The sequence below is a fragment of the Lolium perenne genome, chromosome 2 (genome assembly GCF_019359855.2).
Source record: "Lolium perenne isolate Kyuss_39 chromosome 2, Kyuss_2.0, whole genome shotgun sequence".
Lineage (NCBI taxonomy): Eukaryota > Viridiplantae > Streptophyta > Magnoliopsida > Poales > Poaceae > Lolium > Lolium perenne.
In genome coordinates, this window is record NC_067245.2 from 230,831,381 (window position 1) to 230,842,823 (window position 11,443).

At 42.8% G+C, this 11,443-nt stretch overlaps 1 protein-coding gene across 1 annotated transcript; it reads left to right on the top strand.

The window, feature by feature from the left end:
- Positions 1-638: 638 nt before the first annotated feature.
- On the top strand, positions 639-4,843 carry LOC127335181 (agmatine deiminase). Its single transcript, XM_051361776.2, has 10 exons — positions 639-888; positions 2,232-2,345; positions 2,436-2,531; positions 2,624-2,708; positions 3,213-3,268; positions 3,399-3,477; positions 3,555-3,689; positions 3,799-4,034; positions 4,118-4,273; positions 4,377-4,843. The coding sequence occupies exons 1-10, from the start codon at positions 796-798 to the stop codon at positions 4,464-4,466; spliced, it is 1,140 nt and encodes a 379-aa protein (XP_051217736.1). The 5' UTR covers positions 639-795; the 3' UTR covers positions 4,467-4,843.
- The last annotated feature ends 6,600 nt before the right edge of the window (positions 4,844-11,443 follow it).

Genomic DNA, 11,443 nt, shown 5'->3' on the forward strand with positions numbered 1-11,443 from the left:
GTTGGATGTCCGGGATGCCCATCCAAGCTTTGGCGCCTTGCCAAATTCTTTCGGTGAACCTACAATTAACGAAAAGATGGCAATCCGACTTTGTTTCTCGCTTGCAAAAATGGCACGGATTTTCTGACTTTGTAGGCTCTAGAGAGAGGTGACTTCGAGCCACTAAGTAAGTCCACCTATCAGTGACTCAAAGTCACCCAAAAGCCTCCAAGTTCAAAAATCTCAATCATCTCCATTAGGATAGAGATTCACGGACTTTGTGAAACAAAATCACGGCGGGACTTGGCGCTTCTTCGCCTAGGTCATCCAATCAAAATATACTGGATAAGGTTGATCCTAATTTTTAAATTTAAATAGTCCACAAAATTGAAAAAATAGTAAATCATATACTTCCTCCGATTCATAAAAAGTATCGGAGCGAGTACATTTCATTGTGTATTCCAAAAGAGCCTCATTCCATTTGGATCCAGGTGAAACTAAACTTTCCTTCGTAGAATACACAATGAAATATATATGATCTAATGAATCTTGTTCAACTTTTCTGAATAATTTAGAATTTGAGTTCAAAATTTGGGTCAACTTTGTGTGCTGGATCTTGATTAGAGTACAACAAGGTCGCGAGGCGAAGTCACGTCTTGTGACTTTCTGAAGCAAAGCTACTCAATGAACCTCTGTCCCTCACTCCTTTCCCCTTCCCACACAAGCGGCTCCGGACTCTCATCAAATCAGTCAAGTCTGTAGCGGTGTCTCACTCCACCGTCAGATTAATCAGGTTTAGCGAGGGAGGAGGGGAGGATGGTGAAGGTCATGGCGGGGTGCCCGGCGAAGATGGGGTTCCGGATGCCGGCGGAGTGGGAGCCGCACGAGCAGTGCTGGATGGGCTGGCCCGTACGTACTCCTCCCTCCCCCTTCCTCTCCTCGATCTTCTGTTTGCTTGGATCCCTCCCCACGGCGTTCTTCGCTTTACTCTATCCTAGCTTAACTCTGTTTATTCCGTATGGGAGTTTCTGATTTCGATCGAACCTAGGCAAATGTTTGGTTTGTCTGGCAGCGTCGCTCGCTGCCGATCGGTTGGGCTTGTTCGGTGCGGCGGCGGCGGCGGTTCATCCATTGGTTCCACTGTTCTTTCTTGCCGCTGCGGCTGTTGTTTGCGCACCCCGAGATTCTTCTAGGCATGAAATTGCTGATGAACGGATCAACGAAAACATTCTGACAAATAAATATCCAGATTAACACACTAGGACCGACTGTTAGTCACCGGCGAGTGGGTCCCGGGCGCGCATGGCAGAGATCCAAAGGGTGGTAAACAAATTATTTTTCCATCAGATAACTGTATGATCCATGGTAGGTGCATCTAGCAGCAGCCAGCATGAACAATTGTTAAGTTATTCAATATTGGATTCATTGTCAGCTTACTCTATAGTCTATTCCTTATCGTGTGGAATCTCTGAACCGGGGCAGTACTATATATTAATATATATGCTTAATTTGGACTCGCCGTAGCATTTATCAGTTCAACCACCTAGCACATCGATTATGTTTCAGTAGGCAGACAAATTCTTCCAAGGAGACGCCATTTTTCTCCTTTAGAATGGGCAGGAACGATGGTTATGAGTAAATCATGTATGGTTGCATTTGTACTCATAACCACAAGTATCAGCAAGGTTGTGTATAGCTCGATAAATGTAATTTTGCTGTCAATACAAATTTCATTCAACTTCAATCTCTACTATGCACTGTATTTTTCTTGTCCCTGAATAACTCAATATGTCGAGCATGACCACAATTGCTTCTCCCGGTTTTCTATGATCTATAGCTATCATCTGTCTCTGTTGGGGTCATGTAGCACAACACTTGAAAAGTTATCACAATTCATGATATCTAGTTCCATGGTGTGCTTTTATCAATGATCTATAGCTATCAATATTGTGTTGACTCAACTTTTCCTTTCCTTGTGACTACAGAACTGGAACGGTTGTTGTTGTTGTTGTCATAAACTATTTATAAGATATCTTATTCCCTTATGAACCAGAAACATGTCATACATTTATTATTAATGTGGATGATCTTTCATTCATTGAAACTTGAAAGCACATTAGATTGTTGTACTAGTTTATTAGAAGCATTCTGTAGTTTCGTTTTGTCATTGTGTATCCTCCTGCCTCCTCAGCATGCCTTGAAAATTTAAAATACATAATCATAATAAACATCGCCACCTGTTTGAATCTTAGGAGCGCCCAGACAACTGGCGGGAGAATGCTGGTCCAGCTCGAATAATATTTGCAAGAACTGCAATTGCCATATCAAAGTTTGAGCCCGTCACCATTTGTGCGAGTGCCGAACAGGTGACACACTTCACATGAGCTATGTTATAGACTGATGCATGATCATGTATGACACAATGATATTCAGCTCTACATTTCTGTCTCTGGCAGTACCCTCATGTCCACGAACTGATGGAACACCAGCCGAACATCAGGGTGATCGAGATGAGCATGAATGATTCCTGGTTTCGTGATACTGGTCCCACTGTGTGTAACTTAAATGTTCTTGTATCTTTTTTCTTCTATACTCATTTCAATTCTGGTGTCTGGGGTTGCTAATACTATCCCTGTTTTTTTAGTTTATTATCCATAAAGGCGGACCAGAACCAGGACTCACAGAGCAAACAATAGCGGGAATTGATTGGGAATTTAACGCCTGGGGAGGTATGTTGTTTTAGGTTATATCTATATCTTCCCTAAAAAAAGGTTATATCTATATCTATTTAGTACTTTACAAACATTGTAGTTATCAATCCATACCAATGGCTCAGTAGTAATTTGCAACGGTTCCATAGTTTTAACAAAAGCAATAGAGGAACTTGTTTGCACTAGAAAAGCAATGGTTCACTCTACTATCTCTGGAGCATGAGTTTCATGATTGGGAATTTAACGCCTGCAAGGTATGTTGTTTTAGGTTATAATAGTATGTATATCTATATTCAGTAATTTACCGCGGTTTAGTTAAATCAACCCATGCCAATGTCACAGTAGCAACTTGCAAACGATTCCATATTTTTTTACAAAACCAATAGAGGACCTGGTTTGCACTATCAAAGCATAGAAGCACTTCACTGTGTCTAGAGCAAGCATTTCATGACTTCACAAGTCAAGGTGTAATCACCTTCACCGCATGATAACTCAGCATGTTCTGATCGTTCTGTCCTGCAGGAGTGGATGATGGTTGCTATGATGATTGGAGTCTTGATAATAATGTTGCCAAGAAAGTAAGGAATGAATCTTATTGTACTAGATCTGCGAAAAGTAATATGGGTCGGAGGGAGTACTGAAAAACAATGTCTTTTGTTAATCTCCTTTTGTACTTAAAATTTCCCTATTCTTGCCATTAAATTCCAGATACTTGAGATAGAGAGGATCGCTAGGTTTCCACACACAATGGTTCTTGAGGGTGGAAGCATTCATGTAGACGGAGAAGGTGCTTGTCATATCATTTTGATCAAATGGTTTCAGTGTTTTTGGTGTTTTGCTGATAATTTTGTCATATTGAAAAAGGTACATGCATTACAACAGAAGAATGCTTGTTAAACCCTAACCGAAACCCCAACATGACTAGACAAGATATAGAGAATGAGCTGAAGGATTTTCTTGGAGTCACAAAGATCATTTGGATACCTCAGGGACTTTTTGGTAAATAATTTAAAGTATTTTATCACTTGCAGTTCTAAAAACCGCAAAATTTTATCTCCTCACTTGTAGAACTATTTTACTGCTTAGTAACCTTGTGATGGTTTTCCAGGTGATGAGGATACAAATGGGCATGTTGACAGTTTATGCTGTTTTATTAGACCTGGTGTCGTCCTCTTGGCATGGACTAATGATGAGAATGACCCACAGTATGAAATATCAGTTAGAGCACTATCAACTCTCACTCAGTCCGTCGATGCGAAAGGACGGAAAATAGAGGTGGTAAAGATCCACGTGCCAGGGCCTTTATATGTTACAAAGGAAGAGGGGGATGGTGTTGATGCAACGGTCAGTATCGGTATTGCAGCTATTCTCATGAGTAACTATGGGTCCATCGCAACACTGATTTCTTTGCTCGGACATGTTACCAGGGGCATGCTGTACCGAGGGAACCAGGCAAGAGACTGCCTGCATCATACGTGAACTTCTACCCGACGAATGGTGGGATCATAGCACCCGCATTTGGCGATAACCAGCGGGACGACGAAGCACGTGAGGTTCTCCAGAAGGCATTTCCTGATCATGAGGTTAGCTCTCATGCTCCTGAAGCTAGCAGTGCCTGTTAGTTGTAGAAATGAAAATTCATTGAGGTTCGATGATCTGAAGGGACTCGTGAACTGTTGCCTGCAGGTTGTGATGGTGGAAGGCGCAAGAGAGATCGTGCTGGGAGGTGGAAACATACATTGCATCACGCAGCAGCAGCCGGCACGCCCGTCATAGTAGAACGAAGAACGGCAAGGCAAGGAGGGGTGACTGGTGTGTGGCTGGCGATAATAAGACACAGCAGCCAGCCGGTGCAGGCAAGGAGAGGAAATGACAGCAAGAGCTGACGAGATGGCTGGCTGTTCAAACAAGGCTTGGAGGAGGGCGCCAGCATACCAGCTGATTACCTAAGGCTTTGAATTCTGAGACATGCTAACTGAGTTTCCTTTCTCATGTACGCCTCATTCAGGCTGCTCGGCTCAAAATGTAAAATTAGTTTGCTCGGCATTGTGAGGAATGATGAAAACGGGGTGAATTCAGTTGAGCAACCATGAGAGGTTTTATCATTTCTAGATGTAAAAGGAACAGAGTATCAATGATTTCTTCTTAGTGTATATTTAGTGAGAAGAGAGGATGGAGCGTCTGCATGGAGTCATACGCGTAAATCACTAAAATTCATATTACGATCCAGTTGGGCTTTGGGGTAGAGCATACAGTACTTATAAGTACAATGCATTGAGATTGTTGACTCTTAAAATCAACATTTTGTAGGAGGGCACACTAAAAGATGGTGTAAGGTACAAATAATGGTTCACCCCCATATTAATCCTCATTTGACACGATTTTTTAATTCTTTTTTAAAATCTTTTTAAAATCTGAAACGACTTGCACATGTGACTTAGGCTCACAATTCGTCATTGTCGCGCATGCCTATCTAGTTTCGTGGCATTAGCTTGACTGCAGCCTTTTGAAAATGCACACGAATTGAGATAACATTCTCGCAAAAAAAAAAAACTCCTAGAAGTACGTTTTCATCCTATTTTATAAATAAAGCCATGCGAAGGAACCGACACTATAGCAAACTTTTTCGATGATTTTAGACACCTTTTTTCTTTCTGAAATGTTAATCCGAGGCCGAGTGTTAACAATCGCCGAAGTCAGGACGGGTGGGGAACCGATCTATGTGTGGAGTTTTTAATAAAAGTAGGTTTTCAACATATCAGGTTAGGTTCTTGTAGCCATCTTCTTGTTGGCTTCTACCAAGCTCAATGAAGATTGCATCATCTACAATAAGTGTTTGCCTTTCGTTCAACGACAAGATCTCATTTGTGACGTTAATTGTGGTGTAAGAGGATTCTCTAGGTATGAGATTTTAGATCTTATTTCACCAAATCGATTTTGAATCTTTTATCATGGCTCCCACGAGGAGGATTATCTCGATAAAGGTGATTCGTGCTGATTGACTACTTTAATGCATGAGCGTGTGCAGGTACCTTCGCATTGCGGTTCAAATTAAAACTACTAGAGAACCTTCGTTGGTGTTTTCAGGTTATGCTTTGGTATCTTTTTTTTTGTTGTTTTTAGAAAAGCATAAAATTGTATCGTGGAAGATTTTTTTTTAAATATCTCGATGATTTGCTAGTGTGGCACAGAGCCTGCCGTATGGGGCCAGGCCTTAGCAGACAGCAGCATCCCTGACCCTGGACTGGAGTACTGGACCTGCCCGCCTCAGAGCATCTCCAGCCCGTTGGGTCTCCCAGGCCCGAAATCCGGCGCTATTTAGTGTCGGATGAATGTAAAGTTTGAGAGCGATCGCCCGCTTAGGGTAGCGGACTGGTGCTTCCTCCCCGAGAAGGTGGGACATAGGGTTGACCCATGGCAAGGCCTTTTTTTGGCCTCGGCCGGGCGCCTTGAGCTGACTAACTCGTGCTTGTCTAGCTTACCTATGTTCGCAATGGGCATTTATTTGCTCCATGACGCGACCCATCTTGCCATGGACAGACCGAGATCCAGCTTCTTTTGGGAAGGAGTGGGAAACAAGCGCAAATACCATATGGTTGATTGGGCTACGATCTGTAAGCCGAAAGAAGTGGGGGGTTTGTGTATCCTCAACACGAAGCTTATGAACATCGCGCTGATGCTTAAATGGATATGGAAGCTTTATCAGAACGCAGAAGGGCTGTGGGCTGATTTGATTCGCGCTAAGTACCTAGGGGATAGGGACTTATTTGATAGGGACGTGCCAGTTAGAGGCTCCCAGTTTTGGAACGCCATTCACAAGATCAAGTGGTATTTCAAACTTGGAGCAAGGCACAAGGTCCGGAATGGGAAAAGGACCTATTTTTGGCTCGATTGGTGGTCAGGACCCGGCCCCCTCAGGGCGAGATTCCCTAGGCTTTTCAGCTGCTGTGATCAACCGTTCATTACGGTGGATGCGGCAAGGGATAGGGGCGGCGCGCCGGGAGCGTGGCGCCTCCGCTTTAGAAGGCAATTCAGCCTGGCGGAGATGGTTGAGTGGGACAACCTTTGTCGCGAGATACAAGTTCTCCCCACTGATGACCAACACGATGTAGTTTCCTAGTCCTTGGAACCCTCAGGGATGTTCTCGGCTAAGTCGGTTTACTACGGACTGACGCAGGGGGCGTCGGTGTCACACTTTAGAGATGTTTGGCGGGCACGGGTGCCTCCAAAAATCAAGGTGTTTCTTTGGCAGCTTATCGGGGGCAAGCTACCATCGTCTGAGCAGGTGGCCAAGCGGCGTGGTCCGTCTAATGGCCGATGCTCTTTGTGCGGAGAGGTGGAAGATTGCAACCACATCTTCTTCACTTGCCACATGGCGGGATTCATGTGGGCGGGAGTTAGGGAACTGCTGCATTGCGAATGGAACCCGGGCGGGATAGGGGGATTTCATTGCGCTAGCCCAGGGCATTTCAGGCCCTCTTCGTAGTTTAGTTTGGTTCACCTTTGCAGCCATGGCTTGGTCGCTTTGGAACATTAGGAATAAACTAACTATTGAAGGAAAGCTGATTAACAACCCGACCGACGCCTTCTACCATATGATGCTTCACATGCAGTCTTGGAGGGTACTGGTCAGACGGAGGGACAGGGCGCTGCTGGACGAGGCGCTCGAGGCGGTACGACTGCTGCACGCGAGGAGTAGAGCCGGAGGGTAGACGACGCCATCAGAGACTGCTTATGCTATGCTACTTCTGTTTTCGACCCGCTCCAGGGCTTGTCATTTGATGTATCTTCGTGAGTACTCCGTGTGGGCATGTGTGCTGGCCTAGGCAGGGTTGCCGTGCAGACTTGTTGAGATCTTGGGTGTGTTGTATCTGACGCTTATGCGGTTCCGTTGGGGCTTTATATATAAAGCCGGGCTCATAGCCTTATGTTTAAAAAAATGAATGTAAAGTTTGATCTGGGAAGGCCCATTTTCTAGCGGCGAGTCTAGAATGGATGTAAATTTTGGATAAATGCCGACGAATTCAGATAAAACAAGACGAATTTCGTTCAAACATAGGTGAAATTTAGAAATATTTAACATATATAGGCGAGTTCGTACATATATAGGCCGAATTCGTAATATATTTGAATTCGGCCACAGGGAAACAAAAACTAAAATTTAAAAAGAGCGATCTACATGCCGAAATGGTGGTAGAAGGTGATACGTCCAATTTGCATCACTATTTTATATCATAATTTGCTGTTATTCATTGATATATTTCATATTTGGAGATGATACTTATGTTATTTCATCTATTTTGCATGTTTCATGATTATTGGAGGATCGCGCACCGGAGCCAGGATTCTGCTGGAAAAAGCACCGTCAGAATGCAATATTTCGGAAGATCAACAGCTGACAGAAATTATATGAAAAATCCTATTTTTCCAGATGACGAAGGGAGCCAGAAGGGGGAGAAGAGGGGACCCGAGGTGGGCCCACCCCATAGGCCGGCGCGACCCAAGGCCTGGCCGCGCCGCCCTGTGAGGAGGGGGCCCACAGCCCCCTCTCGCCTCCTTTTCTTCGCGTACGCCTTCATCCCGAAAACCTAAGCCCCAGGGAAATAGTCGCAGAGCGTCACAGCCGCCTCTGCGAGGCGGAGAACACCAGAGAGAAAAGAGCTCTCCGGCAGGCTGAGTTCCGCCGGGGAAATTCCCTCCCGGAGGGGGAAATCGACGCCATCGTCACCGTCATCGAGCTGGACATCATCTCCATCACCATCATCATCATCTTCATCATCATTACCGCCGTCTCCACCGCTGCACATCGTCACCGCTGTAGCAATTTGGGTTTGATCTTGATTGTTTGATAGGGGAAACTCTCCCGGTGTTGATTTCTACTTGTTATTGATGCTATTGAGTGAAACCGTTGAACCAAGGTTTATGTTCAGATTGTTATTCATCATCATATCACCTCTGATCATGTTCCATATGATGTCTCGTGAGTAGTTCGTTTAGTTCTTGAGGACATGGGTGAAGTCTAAATGTTAGTAGTGAAGTATGGTTGAGTAATATTCAATGTTATGATATTTAAGTTGTGGTGTTATTCTTCTAGTGGTGTCGTGTGAACGTCGACTACACGACACTTCACCTTTATGGGCCTAGGGGAATGCATCTTGTACTCGTTTGCCAATTGCGGGGTTGCCGGAGTGACAGAAACCTGAGCCCCCGTTGGTATATCGATGCAGGAGGGATAGCAGGATCTCAGAGTTTAAGGCTGTGGTTAGATTTATCTTAATTACTTTCTTGTAGTTGCGGATGCTTGCAAGGGGTATAATCACAAGTATGTATTAGTCCTAGGAAGGGCGGTACATTAGCGTAGGTTCACCCACACAACACTTATCAAAACAATGAAGATTAATTAGCCGTATGTAGCGAAAGCACTAGACTAAAATCCCGTGTGTCCTCAGGAACGTTTGGTCATTATAAGTAAACAAACCGGCTTGTCCTTTGTGCTAAAAAGGATTGGGCCACTCGCTGCAATTGTTGCTCTCGCACTTTACTTACTCGTACTTTATTCATCTGTTACATCAAAACCCCACTGAATACTTGTCTCGTGAGCATTTACGGTGAATCCTTCATCGAAACTGCTTGTCAACACCTTCGCTCCTCGTTGGGATCGACATTCTTACTTATTGAAGATACTACGATACACCCCCTATACTTGTGGGTCATCTAGACTATTTTAAGCGCCGTTCCCGGGGAGAGAAGCGCTAGTGGTAAGTTGAATTGCAAAGGGAAACTTTTCTTGTTAGTGCTGATTTTATTTCTGCACTTTGCTATAATTCATTATGGAGAGATCTTCTCTCGAATGTTTGTTTGGAAAATCTACTACTACTGCAAAGGTAGTGGATGAGGCGCCAGGTGAGGAAGAGATACCATACAAAATACCTATGAAAATTATTGAACGTGTAGTGGATAACCGTTATACAGGGGATGGAACTGTCCACCCTGGAGATCATTTACTGTTCTTACATGAATTATGCGGTTTATTCAAGTGTGCAGGTATTGCTATGGATGAAGTGAGGAAGAAACTATTCTCTATATCGCTGTGCAGTAAAGCGGCGCATTGGTATAAATTCTTGGATAATGGGGATTCTCTTGAATGGAATGATATTGTGCCCCGGTTTTATTCTAAGTTCTATCCTTCAAGTGAAATTCATAAGGATCGGAACCGCATATATAATTTTTGGCCTCATGATGGAGAGAGTATTGCCCAAGCGTGGGGGAGATTGAAGTCTTTAATGCTCAAATGCCCCATTCATGAGCTTCCTGGTAATGTTATTATTGATAATTTCTATGCAAGATTTTCTTTTGAAGACAAGACCTTGCTGAATACTTCTTGTTCTGGATCATTCACGCGCAACAAAGAAGAGTTTAAAAGGGACCTTCTTAATCGGATCCAGGAAAATACTGAAGGATGGGAGAACGACAAAGATAGAGAATCAGGTATAAATTATGATTACAAATGCATTGAAGCTTTTATGGATACTGATAAATTTCGTAATATGAGTGCTACTTATGGTCTTGATTCTCAAGTTGCTGCAAATCTTTATAAAGTTTTTGCCTCTCATTATGAATTGCCTAAGAAGAATTTTGATAAGTTTCATGAACCGTATAAAGATAAAATTGATTCATCTATAAATAAATGTGTTGTAGTTGAAACTGTGGATCATGTTATTCCTGAAGCTTATATTGAAAAAACTCATTTCCCTGCTAAAATGAAGGAGTACTCTGTTATAAATAGTGCGGTTCATAAAAGTGAAAAGAAACCTATAGAACCTGAAGAACAAATGAAAGTTGAACCTGCTGTTGCAATAGTTAAAGATCTTGTGACTGAAAATGTGGAAGATGGTCATATTATTTTCTGTGAAGAAGCTTCTAATATTGTTTCACACCCTAATAAGTCTAGGAAAGCTAGTGTTCCTATGCTATCTGTTAGAATTGGAGATCATTGTTATTATGGTTTATGTGATATTGGTGCAAGCATTAGTGCTATTCCTTATGAGCTTTACACGGAGATTATGCACGAAATTGGTTCTTGTGAACTTGAAGATATTGATGTGGTAATTCGGCTGGCTAATAGAGAGACTATCTCTCCAATTGGTATTGTTCGAGATGTGGAAGTTTTATGCGGTAAGATTAAATATCCTGCTGACTTTTTGGTACTTGGTTCTGCTGCTAGTAAATATTGTCCTATCATTTTTGGTAGAACTTTTCTAAATACTTGTGGAGCTATTATAGATTGCAAGAAAGAGAAAATTTTGACTAAATTTGCTGGTGAATCTTATGAGTTTAATTTCTCTAAATTTACCAAAACTCCTTATAAAGCTGATTCACCTAATAATGATTTTAGAGTTGAACAGTGTGCATCTATTGCTCTCGCTCCTAATAACCCTTTGCAGCAACATTTGGAGAATAGTGAGAGTGAAGTTTTTAGGGAAGAAAGAAATGAGCTTGATGAAATTTTTCTCCGTCAACCTATTCTTAAGCATGATTTACCGGTAGAAGATCTGGGTACAACACCGCCACCAAAGGAAGATCCTGTCTTTGATTTAAAACCATTACCTGATAATCTTAAATATGCTCATATTGATGATAAGAAAATATATCCTGTTATTATTAGTTCTAAGCTTACAGAGTTTGAAGAAGAAAGGTTATTGGAAATATTGAAGAAACACCGAGGTGCTATTGGCTACATCTTGATGACTTGA